The following is a 22,820-nucleotide window of genomic DNA, read 5'->3' as shown; positions in this document are numbered from 1 at the left end:
CTTAATTGAAAGATAATAATGCCTAGTTATTGGATTATTACAAAAAGTTAGTTTAATATCATACCTTTAATTTTTTTTGTATAGAAAAAGGGACTGAAATTCACATTTTTTTTTTTTTGCAAAAAAATTTGTTTTTAAATATGGTCATAATTTTGAAAAAAAGAAAGTATTGATTTTCATACCTTGGGTTCGAAAGGGTTAAAAATATAAGAACAAAAAACGAATTTTCTCGATTTTTGGACCTCAAATATTTATTAAACGGTTAGATAAACGAAAAAAGTGTAAAAGGCCTTTTTTGTAGAGTTTTTCCTGCAAAAATATGCAAAAAAAACTGCTATAAAGACGATTTAAAAAAATGATTTTTTGTTTTAGTAGAAGCTTGATGTAAAAATGGAAAATTGAGAATCGGAGGACCTTCCCATTAATATAAAGAGCAATCTATTTGATGATTTGAATGATTTTTTTGACCCACCCTTATCGACAGTATCACTAAACTTTTCTAGCTTAGTTGAAATTTGTTACAGAGAACCTTTTGCCAATTTCTAAATTATATTTCGTAGAAAAAGTCGAACCTGTTTATTTTTTTTTAAACCATCTCAAATAATCAATAAAACTCCCAAACGAAAGATTTACCCACAAATTTACCAAAATTTTACCAACCATTTTTCACAGATTATAAAAAAAGGAAGAAGAAACAAAATTAATTTATCTCATGTTTTCCACCTTCAAAAGGATTAAATTTACCTGTCATGGAATGCTGAAAAAAAAAACTTTTTCCAAACGCAAGACCTCTTCTTTTACATTCGACCGAAACACATCATCTACCTTACCAAAAAAAAAAAGGACGTAAAAGGATTTCTTTTGTTTGCATTTAAATCAACATGTAAAATTAAAAATACAAAAAAAACGAAAAAAACGAAACTTATTCACAAAGCTGATTCGATATCCCAGCTTAATAACTTTCCACGACAAAAAAAAAATTATTTATAAAGAAAAAAAAAAAAAATCTCCATAATAATCCATACATTTTCGCACTATTAACTTTCAGTGTGGCGTTGCGGCTTTAGGTTTTCATGTTTTTCATGTTATTTTGTTGTTGTTTTTTGGTTCTCTACCACCCGCCGGGTTTTTCGACAGTGCGAAACATTTACCCACAACATTTCATATATACACTGCGGTAGTACCTCGCAGCAGTTTATTTTTCGTATTTTCGTTTTTTTTAATTGTTTTTTTTTTTTTTTTTGTGGCATGGTACACGCATTGACTGACCGTTAAGGACTTAACGAAAGGATCTTCTGTAAGTTTAAAATACAAAAAAAAAAAAACAGAAAATTCTTTTCATCCTTTGGGTTTTTGTATATGTACTTGGCAGCAATAAGGAACCAAATCCAATTTTCATTAAAGTAGGCAGAATATACACCTACAACTTCCGGTCTAGATTTGGTAGTACCACAGTGGTCCAAAATATTTTTTTTTTCGACAAAATTTCAAAATCGAAAAAACTTGAAAACTTTTATGCTTTTAAGTTGAAGGAAACAGTGTGTCCAAAAAATTTCCAAAATATTTGGCAAAAATTGATTATACTTTCCTCGCCAAATTCAGACCATAGTATGATTTTCACAATAGATAGTTTGCTAGATGCTGTTGTTGGTACGCGATTCCCTTTTGTATACATTTTTTGCTGAATTTTCGTTCACCAAGACTATCATTCTGAACCACTGTAATCAAGTAGGCGCTTTGTGTTTTTCTTGCACTTGTCACACTGAGTTTTCCTCACACAATCGAACTCATAACTTTGAGAAGAACTTCATACTGTTCTGAGAGTTTCCAGCAGGAGCAGAACAGCAAAATGACATACAGTGTTGATCCTATACAGTACATTTTACAGTATATACAGTCAGTCGTATGGTTCCCTTTTGAATTGGTTATAAATTAAATCCTGTCAGCGTGTTGTAATTTATTTCCAGACATCAATTTTATTTCACTCGGGGACATTTTTTATTAATTAAAATAAAGGAATTTCATTTTGTTGATATATATGAAAGAGAAAGAAGAGATGAGAAGAGAGAAGGGAAGAGAGAGGCGCTGCGGTAGCGTGTGTGGGAGAGTTCGAAATATTATGTAGGTTCGAGACCAAAAAAGAAAAAAAAAACCTCCCAGTTCATGCTTCACATTGTTGTACTAATTACATTTCGATTCGGGATTTTATTTATATAAATTTATAAATGTGTGTCTGTTTGTGTGTGTGTATTTAAGTTTTTTTTATAAATTTCCAACAGTGATGCCTGCATTTAAGTTGAAAATTAAAAATAATTCAACATGAGCACTTTAGTGCAAAAGAGTCCATTTATTATTCTGCGTTTAACGATGGAAGCGATTTACATTAAGTTAAAAAAAAAAGGGTGAGGGCGCTGTTATCTTTTGAAATGCAATAACAAAAAATGTATACCCCCATCATCCCTTTTTTGTACACTATACAGATGCTTCGACCGAACAAAAACGGCAAAAGAGAGTTTTGTGGTTCATGTGTGTCCAGGACATATCAAAAATGACAAGTTGACCTACCATTAATATTGTTTATAATGATGGCCGAAGTGTAATCGTATTAATTAGAACAAGTAACCCAAAAAAAAAAAAAAATAACCATCCCTCTGGCATCCCTTTAAATGTCATTATTGTAATATTAATTATTATTTTGTTAAACGTTAAAAAAAAAATATTAAAACTTTGTCCTTATTTTTTTTTTTTTTGTATTTTTACAGAACCATTTACTGAATACAGAATCAATGTTAAAGCATACACTATCGCACATGAGGGCGAATCAACTGAACCCATTCGTCAGCGAACCGATGTCAGTGGTCCCAGTGCACCAATTGTTGTGAATCTTACATGCCATTCACAGGATTCGATTACAATTCGATGGAGGCGTCCGTTGGAGTTCTTTAATTCGATTGATTTTTATATAATTAAATCGCGTGTTGTTGGACAGGAAACACATCGTGATATTAGAATAAATGCTTCAGATAAGGAACTTGAAACTGCGGTAAGTTTAGTTTTTAGTTTTTTTTTTTTTGAAATTTATAAACCTTATTTTGGAAAGTTTTTTAAAGATTTTGGTAAATTTATAAAACGTAACGAAATTTTTTTGTTATTAAAATTTCGGACTTGGCTTAGAATTCTTTTATATATTTTGAATGACCCAAAAAGTTTTTTTTCAACCCCGAATTGTGGTGTGAAAAAAATGTTGTCATCCCATGGATGCAGTCCTCGGTGCGCCATTTTGAATTACTAATTGAAAAAATTGCGTTTCGCTAGATATGTCGATAACAGTTACAAAAAATCTCAAGGGCAAATGCAAATCTCAAAGAGGACCCAGTTACACAGCTGTTTTGTTTACGAGTTAAGAATCAAAGCCCAAGATTTATGAGGCAGATTTTTTAGAACAAGTCTGCCAGTACGTGATCTAAAGCAATTTTTTATCAATTCAAAAACTATTTGCATTAAAAATGCGGTACTTTTATTTTTGTCGAAAATTCAATAAAACAAAAGAAATCATGGCTTTATTAAGCTAAAACTCTGTAGTTTTTGTGGGTGTATTGAAGTATAAAGGACTATGTTACCATTAGTGGTTTTGTAGATAGGTATGTATTTTTAATTGAGCGTATGATTTAAAAAACAAAAAAAAACAAAACCTCATATTTTCTTAATTTTCCAATATTTACTACAGACCAATTTGCAAAAAAATCAGTAATTCCTAAAGTCTTTGAGAAAATGGTGTCAGATAAATTGTATTTCTCAATTAACGGCATCATATCTGAATTTCAGCATGGTTTAATGTCTGGTAGGTCTACAGCAACAAACTTAACTGTTTTAAGCGATAAAATTAAAGCATTCGACAGAGTAAATCATGAGCTTCTTGTTCATAAATTGTCTCATCTTGGATTTCACTCTCAATTGTTAATGTGGATCGAGTCCTACTTAAAGAAAAGAGTATGGCAGTGGGAAATCCAAAGCGATTGATGTAACGTCGGGCGTCCCTCAAGGTAGCCACATCGGGCCTATGTTATTTATATTATTTTATCAATGACATTCTAAATTACATTAAATTTTCAAACATTTTATTGTATGCTGATGATGCAAAAATTTTTAAGCAAATAAGATCCATTGAAGATTGCTATTTGTTGCAGAAAGACCTTGATGGCTTGTCTTTGTGGTGTAATAGAAATGTTCTTAATCTTAATGTGGCTAAATGTGAGTCTTTTTCGTGTTACAGGAGAAAGTTTCCTATAAGTTTTAACTATACCTTAAATGATACTCCTCTAGTAAAAGTAGACCATAAGAAAGACTTAGGCGTTGTGTTTGATCATAGACTTTCGTTTAGTTATCATGTTGACTACGTTGTTAACAAAGCGAACCAGATGTTGGGTTTCATAAAAAGGAACTCAAAGGAATTCTCAAATCCTTTTACTCTGAAATGCCTCTACGTACCTTTTGTTCGATCAAATCTAGAATACTGTACCGTTGTATGGAACCCATCATTTAGTACTTTTTCTTTAAGACTGGAATATTCCTAAGCCATCGTATGTGGTCAGATGCTTGCTTTTTGATATGCAAACGCTTGAAACAAGAAGAATTTATTACTCAATAATGTTTATCAGAGATTAAATTAATTTTTTTTCCCCACTCGAACACTTCGCGTTCGTTTTCATTTCAGAGAAAATTTTTCAAAAACTAACTATGGTAGAAACGCACCTATATCGCGCTGTATCAAAGATACCAACAGTATTTTAAATTTGATTGATATTTTTCAATCGTGTTCTAGATTCAATTTTAAGAAGAAAGTTTTGTATGCACTGTTGCTTCTATAATCTTTTACTCAAGCTGTAATCTGTAATATCTGTCATTTCAACATTTAATATTGTTTATAGTTTTTAAGACTTTTTATTTTATGAAAGAACCATGTTAATTGTTTATATATTTTTTTTAATATTAATAACTTTAGTTTAAGTTTTTTTTTGTAATCTTAATGAGAATTGTATCTCAGATTGATGAATAAATAATAATACTAATTCAAAATTCGATCCTTTGGAGCACACCCTGTTCTACTTTGTGGTGTCACTTTTGAAAGCTTCATTGGAGAAACTTCAAAATGCTCTTGTTTGCACAGTAACCCAATAAGAATAAACAACAAAATTTCAAAGAAAGGAAAAAATCGTAGTTTTACAAACTATAACCTGAGCTTTTACATAAGGAATTGCTGTATCGATAATAATGGCCATTTCCCTCGATTGGTTACATTTGAAATTTCAAACAAAGTCTTTTTGACCATTAGTATAAATTGTAAAACTTTCTAGCAAGTTTAATTAGCTAAAGTTAGATCTACTTCTTTATGATAGTGATACTCTTGAAAGCACTGTCAATTCCAGAGGCAGGGACATTTATCACACAACGTCGCTTAAAACTATATCAAAAACCATACTTTAAAAAATTCTTTTTCGCAAAACACAATATTTTTGCATCGAATTCCTGGAGGCGTTTTTGAGTAAAAGAAGCTTCTTCAATTATACACTCCTTTTCATCAGAATAGGTACACAACTTTTCAAATGTTCATTAACCGTTTGTCCCCAATAGTGGTACGTGACCTAACAAGGTTTTATTGTTTTTTGATAGTTTAAGATGTTGGGAAAAGCAACAGCTAAAATTATTTCAAAATGGACCATAACTTTCGCATTGTTTTTCTTGTAAAGTATTTTTTGATGAAAAATCAACTTATTTTTTTCTTCATCAGAATAGGTACACCCTTGTTATCTTTAATGTTTTTGTGGATTTCGAGCAAATTTACCATTGAAACAAATAACTGGACTTTCCTAAGTGTAATTTAATAATCATACTACCATTTTGAAAAACATGGGTGGATTAAAATTGCTAAATTTTGGCGAAAACACCTTAAGAAAAAAAACACTCAATGAAGGAACCACCAGTACTGGTATGATTAAAAAAAATTACGAATTGTGAATATGCTCTATCCAGACTTCAGACACAAACATTCTGGGGTTAAAAAAAATTAATGGTGGTAAAAAAAAATGCAAAAAACTCACTCTAAGACGAGTAAATTTTTACATGTGCTACCAGTTTTGGTGGATTAACGACAAGAATAAAAGTGAAAAACAGTTGTTATTTGTAATTTTAGGACAGTAAATAGAATGGTCATTAGTCCCAATCTTCTAAAATGGCTGAATTTTGAAAAGACACCATTACTACACCAAAAACAGAATTGTATGCGTTTAAGGTTTTTGAAATCCTTTAACACATGAAAAGTTGAGTGGTATTTCTTGTTACTTTTGGATCAACGAACATTTAATTTTGATGTCCTTGGTGAGTTGAACTATCAGTTTAACATTCTGCAAAAGGAGACACCATTTTGAGACCTACTTCATTGTTAAAAAAGAAGTGTTAAGGCATGGAAGAAAGTAATCTTCTACGATAATACAAATAATGAATTTCAAACGTGAAGAATGGTCACAATTATTTGTAAATGCATATTCAAGAAACTTTTCCTTTATTCTCTAGTATTTGTGAACCAGTATTCTGAATTTTTTAACAGGACAACGCCTCCTACCACAAAAAATGCTCTGTAAAATATTGGGAGGAAGTGCAAATTTAGAAAGTACTTGAGTACTACCATAGAAAACAACCCTGAACCTTGTTGAAAATGTTTGGAAATGGCTAGCCCGTACTGATAAAATTTGTGATATTCGATTTTAAGACAAAAATATTTCCTAACCCACCATTTAACAATTTAGGGAAGAGATTCAGATAGATTGAATAAAGAGATTTAACAATGCAATTTCTGGACAGTTTTTTTTATTTTTTTATGAATAAAAACGCCACTATACAAAAATAAAATTAGTAAAATAAATTTTTAAGAAGAACTTGGTTTAAATTCATTTCATGGACCACTTTCACATCATTCTCTATGTGTACCTATTCTGATGAAACAAAAAAATTACTCAGTTTTTTCGATGTGAAATGCTTTGCCATAGAAAAACAAGAAGAATAACCACACGTTTTGAATTATTTTTTTTGCTGATTCTGCTAACATCTTAAACAATGACTTGACATCAAAAAATTATTATTTTTCCTACACTGTGAGGAAAAAACGAATACTGAACATTTGAAAAGTTGTGTACCTATTCTGATGAAAAGGAGTGTACATGTAATAAGTAGCGATGGGAACTATCGAATAAAAACTATCAAACTATCGATAGTTGTAAAATATTTATACAATCGATAGTTTGAAATCATTCATTCATTCATTTATTTAGTTACTATTTTCATTCGATAGTTTTTTCATTCAAATAGTTTTTTTATAAGATAGTTTTTTCATTCGAATAGTATTTTTATTCGATAGTTTTTATCCGATAGTTCATTCGATAGTTTTTATTCGATAGTTTTATTCGAATGAATAAATGAATGAATTAACTATTCGATAGTTCAAATCATAAAATAGTTCCCATCACTATTAATAAGGTTATTTTTCCCTCTTTCTATATATGCATGTATTTATTTAAAGGTCTGCATTTAGTTCATGTTAATAAATTTGCACAATTTTATTGAACATTGAATTCTCTTTGTCTGGCCCAGGATCTTTTTGTAAAGCGGCAACCTTGTAAAAAGGAGCCTACGCCAAACGAATCACCTCACAGTGAAAGCCATATTTAAGTAGATTTTGAAAAGTCTATTAGGTTGTTCTTATTTTTTTTTTTGTTTGTTTTGTATTAATAGACATTAGAGTATGAGTAATGAAATTTTTCTAATTAAAATTTTTTCATTATTATTCAAAAAAGAAAACAATACAAAAACAAAAAAACGAGCGTCGCTGAATACATATTTGCTATATTCCATTTTTTTTTTTTTTTTTTCAATTTTAATTTGAAAGTATTTTGTAGAATAATTTAATGGAAGAAAATGGCCCTCGCTTCAATGAATATTTCCAATTCCAATCAAAAAAACTGAAGTAGACATACTCGAGTTGGGGGATTGTTGATATTTAATCGACATGTTCTATGGCACATTCAGTGTGCTATGGCGCGTCTCATCTAAACGTCTTTTATTGTATTGGGTTGTTGGGCTTTGGGCCCGGCATCAGACTATATCGGAATCAGCATCAGAATTTTTATGTATGTCAAAGAACATTTAACTTTATTTTATTGGCAACGACAAATGGCGGGCGGAGGCAACGGCTACGATGCAATGTTTCGTTTGCCAACTTGGATTATTCAATTTTATTTTATACTACACTTTGGATCATTTGCATAGAGACTATTTGATTTAATTTTTCTTCAAAAATAGTAAAAAGACTTACCCATGAATATATGGTAGTTTTCAAAATTTGATTTTATCATTTGTTTGAAAAATTTCAAAAAATTATACTTAGACAGAGTTTTAAAAGAATATACAAGAATCGATCTTTTTCAATGAACCGGAGTGTATGAACTACAAAGTTGTCATCTGTGATGCTGTTATTGTGCAGAGAATATAAAATATCACAAAGGATATGTACCTATAGAAAGCATCACGTTTGTTTATGCATTTTCTATAGAAAAGGTGTAGGGGTTCTATTGTCTATTTTGTGAAGTTTTATGTAGTTGGCGTTTGTATTTGTGCTTTTTATTTGTTTTTATGTTTTCTTTTTTAATAACTATACCTACACACTCTTGAAACGAGGTACATTGCAAAATAACAATAATAACAATGAGGACATTCAATGATCCTCGAATTGCATGCACTTGCACACAAAAATATAGAAAATGTGTTCTGGTATTTCATTTTACACACACAAATACAGGTAAAGGGTTTTTTAGACATAGTCATGCAGAGTTCTTTTGTAAAAGATTTATTTGACATATTGCAGTTTCTTTTTTTATTCTTCTCCTAATTTCATGTTCTTCAAATTGGTTTTTGGTTTAGCACAAAATAAAAAAAAAAAATGGAATTCATATTTTTGTTGGCATCTTTTTTTTTTTAAGAAAAACTATAAAATTGGCAATATAATGTCAAATAAAAAAAATAATAAATTTGAAGAATTTATTATTTACCTTGGAAAATTGCATTCTTGCAGATGGAAATGGAATTTTGATAAAAATATATTTTGCGGTAACCTAATTGGCAGATAGCAATTGATTTCGAGAAGATAGGATATATTAATTTTGGCTTGAAATCATTTGAACATGATTGGATTGAGGATATTGGAAATGATTTATTTTTTTTTCTATCAAATATTAAAGGCACAAATTTTTCGAAATTGGTAAATATTTCTTTGAGTCTGAATAAAATTTTAAAAAATGGAGCACTGCACATAGGAGTATTTGCAGTAAAAACCTGGTCATAAGTCGATTTTCTGAAAATCAAAATTGACACCAAAAAGTTTGGCAAAGTGGGTGCAAAATAAACATGTGTCAATATGCTGCACTCATTTTTTTGTTTTTCGATCGTGTCTTGTTAAAAAATGAGTTCAAAGTTAACTGTTACATCTACCTCAATTTTATTTGAATTCGAAGTATTTTGGTAAGTGTTATTCTATATGCGATATCGAAGTGTTGTGATAGAAATCTAAAAAAATTTAAATGGAGAATTCTTCTTCAGTTATTTATTAACGGTATTAATAAAGTTTTGAAAATGTTAGATGGTTTTTTCTATTTTAATTCGGGCTTAGAACTAGTATCTAAAAACTTGATATTTTTGGTAAGTTATTATTTGAACTTAAATGATTTTGTTTTAGTATACCCCGTTATTCTGCGATGAATTGAAATTTATGAGTTAGTTTATATATTCTTTAACAGAATGCAACAAAAATTGGGTGCTCTTAGGTGCTCTTTACAGAATCGAGGGTCAATTAGTTTTTCACTTTCTGATAGAAAATACTCCTTACTTTATGCAACGTTTTTTATTTTTAAATTAAATTTACTGATATTATTAGTGTACTTTATTTTGGGTGATCTTAATTAAGGTTGGGGAAGAGAGAAAAGAAACTGAGAATTGCGTATTAGGGATGAGGAAAAAATTTTGAGAAAAATAATGTCGACAGGCGGAGTACAGGCCATTAATCAATTTTTTTAGTTTTTGGTAAAAAAAGAAAAATAACAAAAACTATGTTTATATTGTATTTTCTTGTAGGAATACTCATTTTAAACAGAAATAATAACAAAAACCACGAAAAATAATTATGGCCAGGTTTTTGATGACAATACTCCTATGTGCGCTGATTTCTCTGTTAAGCGTTAATGATTGTGAAAATCTTATAAATAAATGTGTAATATACATGATTTTAATTTTTTTTAATGCGCTGATGATGATTATATGACCGTCAAAGTTTTCGAAGTCGACTCTCTGTTAGGACTCCGAAAACTATCAAAACCATCATAGGAATAAGTTACCATATCAACTTTCATTTTTGTGTAAAATTAGTCAAGACCTTTGCAAAATTTACTGAATTACTATTTTGGAGAGCGTTGTTTAGCCTTTTAACAAAACAATCTTTACATTCCAGCGAAATGCTTCAGCTTATGGCATAAAAAAACAAACAAAAATGGATAAAAAACATATTGGCCAGCTGGTAGTCCTGTCCTCAACCCTTTCGATTACAAGTTGTGGTCCGTTTTAAAGTTAAGAGCTTGCTCTATACTCACAACAGAAATATTAAGTCTTTAAAGCGCCCTATTGATAACACTGGTCGGCAAAAAAAAAAAAAAAAAGTCGGGAGCAAGAACTCTGTAAGGTGATTTTAATTAATTTGAGTGTGCTGAATTTAAAACTGTTTATAGATTTATTCCAGCACGTCTAGTTTTTGAGCTATGCTCATCACTATTTTCGCTATAAACTCCCAAAAACTAATTTTGAATTAAATGTTTTTTGACGTTTGATCTAAAATATATATTTTTCTGTAATATTTTGCTTTTTTTTATCAAAATCAAGAGTCGAAAACTGTAATTTACTTCATATCTGCTTCAAAAAACCATAATGTTACCTTAACCACCAAGATTTTGCGATATCACACACTTCTATCTCAAATATCTTTTAGAAAAACATATTTAAAATCATAAAATATGGCTTTTGGAGATTGCTTAAGTAGTTTTAAAAAAAAATTTAACGGTGATTAAATTCAACGCCAAAAGTACCAACAAAAGCGTTTTTGACCTGTTAATACGTATTCAAATATTTTGAAAACGTGGAGTGCTAGTGAACTTTTGACTTCGGATTCGGAATCAGCAGCACAAAAATCCTTTAGAAAAGTATGGTTTGGTTCAAGCTCTTTTTTCTTTGCCGACCAGTGTAATTTGATGAATAAAGTCCGTACAACGATTGATGATTGGTCCCAAGACTCAAGATGAGAAATAAAATGGTGTATTTAATAGATCTGAGTTTCGGAGCAAAAAAAAAAAAAAAAAAACAAATAATAAGAATTTTAATTTCTGAATAAAATTCATGGGCCATAAAAGTATATGTTTCAGCCAAAAATGGTACAAAATCCATTGGTGCATTTCTGCAACGCTGATTGGTTTTAATTTTAATTTTTTTTTATTTTACTCGAAACCCAAGAAAATTTTTAAACATACTTTAAATAGAAAATTAAATTTTCTATCAAATCGAATTGGTAAATAAATAAACTTGTTTTTAAAAAAATATCGGCACGTTTGCATTTGGTGTAACTCAGTATTGAAGACTAGACTAAACTATTGCCGTTACTGAATTAAGTTAAATGAAGTTCGGAACATGCGTATCCTTCTTTTTCCCTTTTAAAAAATTGGAGGATCTGCATGAATTTTTTTGGAAATGGTGTACCAGGAAAATTGAATTAGATAGCCGCAGAAAATTCGTTGAGTGACTAGGCCCTATCCTGTAATGCGATAATTTTTTAATGCTTTAGAACAATCTTTGAATATGTTTTTAATTTGAAACCATATTTTTCAAAGAGATCCCAAGATAACTAAGGTTATTTTTGATAGTGAGAAGAAGTCATATTGCCTAACAATTCATTAGGCGGACTTCATACATTTGGAACTTTTCCAGCAGAAATGTAACGTAACAGGTTTAATGGATTTTGATACGATGCGATGATGGAATACTTTAATCTGGAACTACTTAAAATTCTAACAGACAATGAAATCATCAGTTCTTTAACATTTTCAGTGGTGAATTTAAAGAAATTCACTAGTTTCTTTAAAGAATCTTCAGTTCTTTGAATCATAAGAGTTTAATACAATCTTGAATCATTTGACCCCGATATTTTATTTGAAGAAAAATTAGACCGCGTTTCGTCTAGCCTTAAAAATTATAAATAATGGAAAACCCTCAAGTTTTCTACTGGAATGTCTTTTCCTTCGTCGCGTTGACACTCTTATAAAACTTAGCCATATTTCGTTACAATATTTCTGTCATTACAAACAAAAAGATGGCCTTCATCATTGTTTTAAAAATTTTCAACTTGGAATTTCTACTTAACCTCAAAAAAAACTTCATTGAAACCAATACTTTTTCCTTTAACAAGAACTTGTAAATATCAAGTGAAATAGAGTATCTTTTTTAAAACAAGGAAAACTGGGATACCTACTTAGACACCATCCACCACCCTGCATCTCTTTAACCAAAAAGGCTAACAAAATAACTATGGACATAATTTAACGATACCTCCTACACAACAAAAACTACATCCAGCAACAAATGGCTTCAATTTATATTTCATTTACAGAGTGTTTGAATGTTACTTTTCAGCAACTTAATATTTTGCTATATGTTGCACAAACTTATTTGATAAAGCTCGAGAGTAAAAAATATTGACAATTTGTTTAAGAAATCAGTACCTTATATTAAACCGCTAGACTCAAGAACTTATCCCTGATCCTTGCCAAACAAGTGGCCGCAAAAACCTATTTTTCAAAATTTTACGACTAAAACGCTTAAAAAGTATAAATAGAATCTCTAGAAAAAACACCCTGTAACATATGCTCTTCGGTTGATTCTTATTTAAGACTGTTTGTTTCACATTTTTCTTTGTGCTTGTTCTACTATAGTCATTTCCCTTTGGATTTGGCTCATTTTCTTTTCTCGTTTTTCTGTTTTTACTTTTTTTTTTTCTTGTTAAGAATACATAACCTACGACCTCGGAGTGGGAATTATACGCCACAGTTTTCTTCATTATATCCGGTGGATTGAAAAGGCGAGTGCTAGGGGAAGGTATAAGAACGGCTGTTGCTGGTATTTCAATGAAAGTGAAATGCCTCTGGCTGACTTTTAAGCCCTAAGTGGCTTATAGAGGGTACAACAAAAAAAAATGTGAATGGCATGTATTCTATTCTATAGATACATGATGGTTATAACTTTATTTTTTTTTTTTTTGTTCTTCTGGTATTTTGGTCTGCTAACAAAATTAATGGTCTTGAGCTTTGTTCCTTCAATGTTGAGAATGAATGCAAAAAAAAAACAGAATCTTTTTTTAAAACTTATGAAGCATTTATTTTAAAATTTCCCAGCTACTCTCTCGCGAATATATATAGTATATTTTTGTTCTTATAAAATACTTTGAATCTAATTATGTGAATTTTTTTTTTGTTCTTCCTCTCTTTCCAGATGATTTTGCAAAATTTGACAACGAATTCAATTTACGAGGTCAAAGTAGCAGCTGCAACTTACAGTGTTATAAATCCAAAGAAGATAGTTCTTGGACGTTATTCCGAACCAAAGAAGGTAAATTATAAAATTATATATAAAAAAAAAACTCAAGTTTTGTTATAATGAAAAAGTCATCAAGAATCTGAAGGAAGGAAGATTTTTCTTCTTTTTTTTTTATGTTAAGGAAATTAAGTTGTTTCCTTGAGCTTTTTTTTCTTTTCTAGTTTCTTTTTTTTTTTATATCTTGGTTGATGTTGCAAATTATATTTTAAGGTGCACGTATTGTTAAGTGGTTTTTAAAGTAGCTATAAGATTCTTATGGATTATATTTACGTTTTCTAAAATATAAAGTCCAGAGATGGAGGAAGTATATTTTACGTAGACAGATTTTATCGTTGGTAAATAGATTATAATGATAAGAAAAATATAGGTTATTTGGCTGCTACCATAAAGATATAAAAATGTCTCATAATCTAAAACGGAAAAAAGTACTTGTAGTTAATTTAAAAATATAAACCACTGACAAGAACTAATTGAAAAATTATCAGGTGTATTCCAGTGAATGATAAGCCTTAATACTGATTTCTTTTTAAAGTACTTAAATTTATCCGTTGTGTTCTTTGATTAACAAGGTTTGGGTATTTATTCAGCAGGTTGAGTGTTTTTTTTTTAATTGATTTTCGGGTTAAACCGTGAATTTTCCCGGATTTGCTGGAGTTTTCTGTTTTATAAAAATGAGTTTTTCGGTTTTTCTTGTTGATTTTATAAATTCCGCTGTAGAGTTGCTGGATTAGTTCATAAGTATCGGCTCCGTCCGTTCATTTGTGTAGCTCGACTGTTGAGTAACCTAATTTAATATGCATATGAAGTCTTTTAATTCTTGGTTTTGTAGTAGCTTCGGATGAAAGGAAACTACTTCTTTGAATTCTTAAACAGAACTGATTTATTTTTATTTTTTAAGCACTATTTATATCAAAAAGTTTGTTTACATTCGATAAACAAACTTTGCACAGAATAGGTGATTAATATAAAATTTGTTCTTAAAGTAAAATAATATTTGAAAATGATTTTAAAACTAAGTGGATTTTATGAATTTCATGAATCGCCACAGTACTCGCCCTCTAGTGACAACGATATCTGTCTGGAATATGAACACGTCTACCGCTTCTTGTAGTCTGAGTGGTTGGTATCTGAGGTGGAGTAGGTGTTAGATTTCTTTCTTCGATTTGGTGTTGATCATTTAAAAGAAATGCTGGTTTAAGGCGATCAATGGAGATGTTTTTCTGATGTCCTTTGATTTCTAGTGTGAAGTATTTGCTTGTTTTTGATTTCACTAGATATGGGCCATCATAAGGTTGTTGTAGTGGTTTTTTTACTGCATCGTTACGAACAAAAACATGACTTGAATGTTGAAGGTTCTTATCGATGAAAATTTTGGTTGAACCATGACGTTCAGGTTGAATAGGCTTAATATTTTGCATAATATCTCGAAATTTGTTGAGAAAATCATGGCTTGATGAAGAGTTAGGTACAATAAACATATCGCCTGGGAGTCTCAATGTTGTTCCATAGACAAGTTCAGCTAAAGTTGCTTTAAAGTCTTCTTGTAGGGATGATCTTAGGCCGAGCAGAACAATTGGGAGTTTGGCAACCCAATCTTCTGTTCCATGACATTTTATTGCTGCCTTCAGAGTTCGGTGGAATCGTTCTATCATTCCATTTGCCTGGGGATGATAAGGCGATGAACGGTGTCTCTTGATGCCCAGAAGTTTTGACAGCTCATTGAAAAGAGAGGATTCAAACTGTCTTCCTTGGTCCGTCACGATTTCTTTAGGGATTCCAAACCTGGAAATCCATCCAGAAAGAAAAGCTGTTGCCACTGTTTCGGCGGTGATGTCTGGTATTGGAATAACTTCTGGCCATCTTGTGAAACGATCAATACAGGTTAGGGCATACGAGTTTCCGGCTGAGTATGGTAAGGGTCCAATAAGATCAAGATGAACATGATGAAATCTTTCTTCGGGAGGTGAAAAATTTGAAATTGGAGATCGGATATGATGTTGAATCTTGCTTTTTTGGCAGCTTAGGCACGTTTGAGACCATTTGCGACAATCCTTCTTCAAGTCAGGCCATATGTATCGTTCTTTTATCATCTGGGTAGTTTTCTTAACACTGGGATGTGACATGTTGTGGATTGTATTGAAAACTTGACGTCGCAGATCTGATGGAATGTATGGTCGTGCTTTGCCTGTTGAAATATCACAAAAGATTTGATGATTTGTATCAGGTAGAGCGATTTGCTTCAACTGTAGAGACGAAGAAGTAGAGTTGAGGAGGTTCTTGAGTTCTTCATCGGTTTGTTGCTTATGAGACACATCGTTGTAATCGATTGAGGATGGTGAAGAAATGGCGTTTAGTCTGGATAAAGCATCAGCGACTACGTTGTCTTTGCCGCTGATGTGAACTATATCAGTTGTAAACTGTCCGATGAAGTCCAAATGTCTAAGTTGACGAGGGCTTGATTTCTCTGGCTTTTGTTGAAAAGCGAAAGTAAGAGGTTTGTGGTCAGTGTAGAGAACGAACTTTCTTCCTTCCACAATATGCTGGAAATGCTTGATTGCCATGTAAGCACTTAGCAGCTCTCGGTCATAGGCACTATATTTGCTTTGTGTAGGTGAAAACTTTTTTGAAAAGAAGCCAAGAGGTTGCCAATGGTTAGAGACAAGCTGTTGAACAACTGCACCTGCAGCAGTATCGGATGCATCTGTCATGATTGACAATGGAGCGTCAGTATCTGGATGTGCTAGGAGAGTTGAGTTGGCTAGAGCTTCTTTACAGGCTTGGAAAGCATTTTCTAGTTCGGCCGTCCAATTGATAGGTTTGTTATCATTTTTCTTGTTGCCACATGGATATGCATGAAGTGGAGCTTGGATTTGAGCAGCATTTGGAATAAAACGTCTGTAGAAGTTAAGCATGCCCAAAAATCTTCGGAGCTCTTGGACTGTTGATGGTTTCTTGTATGACATGATTGTTTCAACTTTGGATGGCAATGGTTTGAGTCCTTCTTCAGTGACAAGATAACCCAAGAAGCTTACGGATGATGACTGGAAAGTGCATTTGGAAGGATTGATGGTAAGACCAAATTCTCGAAAACGTTGGAACAGCTGTTTCAGATGTTGGTGGTGCTCTTCAGATGAATTTGATGCGATTAGGAAGTCATCAATGTAAGGAAAACAGAAATCAAGGCCTCTGGTCACTTCATGAACGAATCGTTGAAAAGTTTGTGCAGCGTTGCACAGACCAAAAGTCATCACCATGAACTCGAATAGTCCAAAAGGAGTGATGATAGCTGTTTTTGGGATATCTTCTGGTTCAACAGGGATCTGATGGTAGGCACGAGTCAGATCTATGACGCTGAAGACTTTCTTACCCTTCAGATGATGAGCAAAATCTCCAATGGGAGGCATGGGATAGCGATCTGAGATGGTTATCGCATTGAGCCTTCTATAGTCGCCACATGGACGCCAGTCACCATTTTTTTTCTTGACCATGTGAAGAGGACTCGCCCAGCTGCTCTTTGATGGTCGACAAATCCCTTGGTTGATCATGAACTCAAATTCTTGTTTGGCTGTCTTTAGCTGTTCCGGAGATAGACGCCTTGCTTTTGAAAACACAGGAGGTCCTTTTGTTTGGATGTGGTGTGTCACATTGTGCTTGGTTTTAGCCAACAGATTCGTCTTGGTGATGTCTTGAAATTCATTCAATAAATCGTAAATGAATGAGGACGGATTTATTGTTTGGATGTTTGCGGCACTTGAAGATGTTGTTGCGCCAAAGCCATGTGTTTGAAGACTTGTTTTTCGATCAATTAGTTTCTTATTTTTGACATCAACTAATAGATCGAAAAAGGACAGGAAATCGGAACCAATGATTGGCTCGGTGACTTGGGCAATGATGAAAGGCCAGGTGAAGTTTCTTCGAAGACCAAGGTTGAGGGACATCAAACGCTCTCCATAAGTTGGAATTTCAGTGCCATTTGCTGCATAGAGAACACGGTTCGATTGATTGTTCCGTTTTTCTATGCTTGATGGTGGAATGACGGAAATTGTGGCTCCAGTGTCAATGAGAAAACATTTATTTGAAGATTTCTCATTGACATAAAGGCGACTTATGGTGTCTGCGGGCTGGCTAGTCGCTGATTGCTGTCCGCAAATTAGTTTCCCGTCTGAAACTGGCAAGGTTCTTGGCACTTTCTTGCTTGTTTGCCAAATCGACGGTGGTAGTAGCACATTTTTTGATTTCTTGACTTTGATTTATTCCGGATAAAATTTTTGGAACGTGAAGAGCTTCGGCTTCTGGATACTTTAAGTTGCTCAATATCCTTTTGAAGAGAAGCAATCTGATTTTTTAACTCAGAAATTTCAGAAACATTGGAGGGCTTTGAGACAGAAGCAACATCTGAATTGGAATAAACGTCAGAAATTTTATCTGCCATTTCTGCCAAAGTCTTGAGTTCTTGGTTGGCACTACACGACAGGATGGACTGGGTGGTGTTCGGGAGCTGCTTCATCCATAAGGTTCTGAGGATGTCTTCAGAAATAGTGGATGACGCAAGCTCTCTCATCTTAGAAAGCAGCTGAGTTGGTCGTCTTCCATCGAGAGTAATGCCACTGAGAAGGGTCTGGAGTCTTTTCTGCTCAGATTCTTGAAACGCTGCTAGAAGTCGGTTCTTCAGACCATTGTATTTTTCTGTAGCAGGAGGGCTGGTGACTACATCTCGAACTTCGGTCAGGACATCTGCTTCAAGGTTTCCAACAAGAGTGAAATACTTTGTGACATCAGATGTGATTGCACTGGTGTGGAACTGGGCTTCAAGCTGGAGGAACCACAGGTCAGGGCTCCGCTTCCAGAATGGTGGCACTTTGATGGAAACTCTGCCAATAACCTCTTCTTGGACCTTGTCTACGGTGTCAGGCATTGTGTTGGTGTCAACTGTCGTATGGGTTAATGATGGCACCTTACCGTTGGTCGGGGGATACCTTCTTAACTGTGTGTGAATGTTTTGTGTGAGGCACCTTACCGTGGGTCGGGGGATACCTTGTTAATTGAGTGTGGTACCTTACCGTTGGTCGGGGGATACCTATTAGAGTGTTTACTCGGGGTCACCAATGTAGTAGCTTCGGATGAAAGGAAACTACTTCTTTGAATTCTTAAACAGAACTGATTTATTTTTATTTTTTAAGCACTATTTATATCAAAAAGTTTGTTTACATTCGATAAACAAACTTTGCACAGAATAGGTGATTAATATAAAATTTGTTCTTAAAGTAAAATAATATTTGAAAATGATTTTAAAACTAAGTGGATTTTATGAATTTCATGAATCGCCACAGTTTCAACCCTAAAATTAATATAATTGCGGGATTTTAATAGAATACAATTTTTATTACCTTTTACAACAAACTCAAATTTTGTCTACATCTAAAAAAAAACACCCTTTTATATGAAAAAAACGTACTGACTTATTTAAATCATAATTCTCATGGTAAAAGCAAAATTTTTAATAAAGTTGGAAAGGGTACCATTTACACCATTGATTTTATTCAAACTATTTCCTTTATTCCCAAGAAAAACACCCTTTCACCTAAAACATTTAAAAAGACTATTTAATCTCTTGTTTTCTGTTGTAAATGAATAATTTTTTTTAGCTATTTTCATTGCGGTATCATTTTTGTGACGATTTATGGAAGAAACCTTTTCTTCAACTTTTCTTAAAAAAAAAAAACACCCTTTCACTCAAGATTATTTTTTAGACTCTCTAGAATCTAGATTCTTAGTTCAAATAGCAAATAAAACTCTTTCACCGAGATTCAAAAATGTGTGTCTCCTGTTTTGAAATCTTTCTCAGTCCCTAATCAGCATCAAAAAATAAATCAAAAACATGTGTCACATAGTTTTAATCCAGAAATGATTTTTGTTCATTGTTTTTTTTTACCTTAACCAAGTTCCAAGCGACAAAACTCACATGATATTTGCCGATCTTTTAAGATTCGAGCATATCTGACGTCAGTCCCATCCTATGAAAAAGTATTTCCTTCATCTGAATACCTTCTCCTTTAAACCTGTCTCAAGTTCGGGGAATAGTATTATTGGTCATTATTAGATTTTTTTGCGGTATATCTTTAAACATAAAAAAATATACATACGAAACAGTTATACATACATCTTTCATTGCTCTTCTCTTGAAAATCTTCGATTAATGAGAACTATCAAGACTCCTTTTGTAGGTGAAGGAATAATATCATAAGACTCATTTGCTTTGACACTAGCACAGTTGCAGAAGTTCTGAGGAATCGACGCACACTGGGGCAGCTCCATAGAGATCAGTGCGCAAAAGTCCACTTTTAAATGTTGTCGAAAGAAGAAAAAACTTTTTCTTTTCTGAAAGTATACAGTATTTATGATATGAAAAATCCATTTTTTTTTTTATTTTCATGCCTTGCATTATGTTAGACACGCGATCAAAGTTGACAAAATCGTTGTGAATTTTGCAATTGGGAAATAGTACATAAATAAGCTCCTTTTGTTTTTTTAATAACTTTGTTATATATGGTGCCATTTAAAATATAAGATATGTCCATGGAAGGTAAAGATGTGAAGATTTATTTTTTTATGTTAAAAATGAAACTTGTAATTAATTAAGGGATATGAAGTGCGAGTGTTTTTTTTTAAACGTTGTTTTAGTTTTTGTACAATATCTTCCGTGGCGGCAAAAGTTTAGCAAACCTAATAATTGGCGAAGACTAAGACATACTTCCTTAGTATGAATGTGAAAGCAGAAGTGCTAAACTTCTGCCGCCTATATTTTTTTTTTTTCATTTTAGAAAAATAGTGTTCGCGATGGGGAAAATACGATAATTTAGGCGACAAGAAGTGATAACGGTATTTTGTAGAAGAGTTCAATAAAATAATTTTTTACTATGGGAGGGGGGGTCTATCTCCCCCCGTTTAGGCCGAAGGGGCAATTTTCTAAAATATGACGAAAAATAAAAAAAATTATTAAAAAACAACGGCAACACTAACAGTTATGAACGATACCTTTTTCAAAAGCCAGAATTATACACTTGATTCTAATTTTTAAATCAAATTATTTAAATTAATTGTTCTCTAAATAATCAACTATAAAGTCAAAATTTGGGAAAAAAAAATTAAAAAAAAACACATTCAATACTATTTTTACCAAGACTGTGAATTTAAATATGAAATAAATCGATGAAATAAACTGCCTCAATTAATTTCTTATCAAATTCTGAAAACCATATGCTTCTATGACTTCTAGTTTTTGAGAAAATTGAAAATTAAAAAACTACCTTTTTATCAGATTTGTATTTTTTAGCTGTTTTCGTTTTTACATAAACATAATGCCCCCTAGCAACTCCCCTACTTAGGCTCACTATAGTATTTCGGGTGAGTGCGATTTTGGGTGTAGGCAAATTTTCTTTAAAATTTAAGTTTTTCGAATCCAAAAGAAACTTTGTACATACCCAACCCTGTCCCCACCCTAAATCTTTTATTGTGCCCAAGCAGGGGGGTTGCAGGGGGATAGCATGCGGGACAAAGATGGCCCCAAAAAGGGAGTTAAGTCAAAAAGGTGTTAATATCAGCGAAAATAGCCAAGAAAATGAAAATCTGATACAAAGGTAATTCTCTTATTTTCAATTTTCTCGGAAACTAGAAGGCATTGAAGCAAATAGTTTTCAGTATTTGAGAAAAAATTAGTTGAGGCAGTTTATTTCATCGATTAATTTCATATTTAGAGTCACAGTCTTGATTAAAATAGTATTCAATTTGTTTTTTCAAATTTTTTTTCACAAATTTTGACTTTGAAATCGATTATTTAAAAAACAATTGATTGAAATAACTTGATTTTAAAACTCAAATTAGTGTACAGTTTCTGCTTTTGAAAAAGGTATCATTTATACCTGTAAGTGTTGCCGTTGTTTTTTAATGATTTTTTTTTAATTTTTTGTCATATTTTAGAAAATTGCCCCTCCCGCCTAAACGGGGGGAGATAGACCCCCCCTGCCGTAGTAAAATATAATTGTATTAAACTCTTCTACAAAATACTTTATCAATTCTTTTCCCCTAAGTTATCGTTCTTTTCCCCTAAGTTATCGTACTCGTGCCTTTTTTTCCTGTGTAAACACGCAAGTTTATGTTTAACCAACTTTGTCTTTTATTAGTAAAAATTAAATTTGAACTCATTTTTACTATTTTTTATAACTATTAAACACAAAAAGTCACTTTAGACTCTTCAAAATAATTTATCGCACAAAACCACTACTTTTGCCCCACTGTGCGACGTGTCCCGTTACGTTTTATCCCATTGTTTAGAAAATTGTTTTTTTTTTCATACCCGAAATAAACCATCTCTTCTTTTTTAGTGTATTTTATTTAAATTCTAATCCATTCACAAAAATTGCCAATATCCTGTTGTTAGCCCATAGATTTCTCTTCAACCTTCAACCAAAACTAGATAACCTAGTTTAGTTTAGGCTAGGGTACCCATTAACATACATAATTTAATGGTTCCTCGAAACAACGGAAATCCTCAATTTAAAAAAAAAACCTTAAATTTTATGTTGTCTCGTTGCTAAAAATACTTTTTTTTTTATATTAAAGCTAAGTATCTGCCGTAAATACATTTTTTGGCAATATAATTTTTTTAACGAGTTCCCCGCCAAATACCCGAATAACACACCCTCCAAACTGTGAACATCTCAATGAAACCGAAATTACCCTATATAACTATGTACATTGTAATGTAAATGCAATGTTCGCATAAAGTAAATTCCCATAGTTCACGGTTGATTTCATTAACGGCAAACCATAAAATTGTGTTCCTACCTTTAAAATAAAAAAAAAAAAAAACGAAATATTATTACGATGTTAAAAATGAAAAAAAAAAATGAAATAAACACTGAGTCGAGTCATGTTTTTTTACGCCTCATAAATAAATATTTTCCATCGTTGTGATGTCATTAAAATATTTTCCTTGCATTTTTTTTTTACTTTTACTTTTCTTTTTTAAAAGGTGTGAAGATTATTTATATTTTTGGAATGAGTGATATTTAAGTATGCCTGTATGCTTT

At 32.1% G+C, this 22,820-nt stretch overlaps 1 protein-coding gene across 5 annotated transcripts in view; it reads left to right on the top strand.

The window, feature by feature from the left end:
• LOC129913305 (tyrosine-protein phosphatase 99A) overlaps nucleotides 1–22,820 on the top strand; it is a 504,456-nt gene that overhangs the window by 428,090 nt on the left and 53,546 nt on the right. For all 5 annotated transcript variants that reach the window (XM_055991910.1, XM_055991907.1, XM_055991909.1 and 2 more), the window contains 2 exons: nucleotides 2,763–3,043; nucleotides 13,627–13,743. In XM_055991910.1, the coding sequence (XP_055847885.1) occupies nucleotides 2,763–3,043; nucleotides 13,627–13,743 (398 nt within the window). The remainder of the gene's footprint in view (nucleotides 1–2,762; nucleotides 3,044–13,626; nucleotides 13,744–22,820) is intronic.

The sequence above is a fragment of the Episyrphus balteatus genome, chromosome 3 (genome assembly GCF_945859705.1).
Source record: "Episyrphus balteatus chromosome 3, idEpiBalt1.1, whole genome shotgun sequence".
Taxonomy (NCBI): domain Eukaryota; kingdom Metazoa; phylum Arthropoda; class Insecta; order Diptera; family Syrphidae; genus Episyrphus; species Episyrphus balteatus.
Note: the sequence above shows the minus strand (reverse complement) of the source record. Positions and strands in the feature narration are given on the sequence as shown.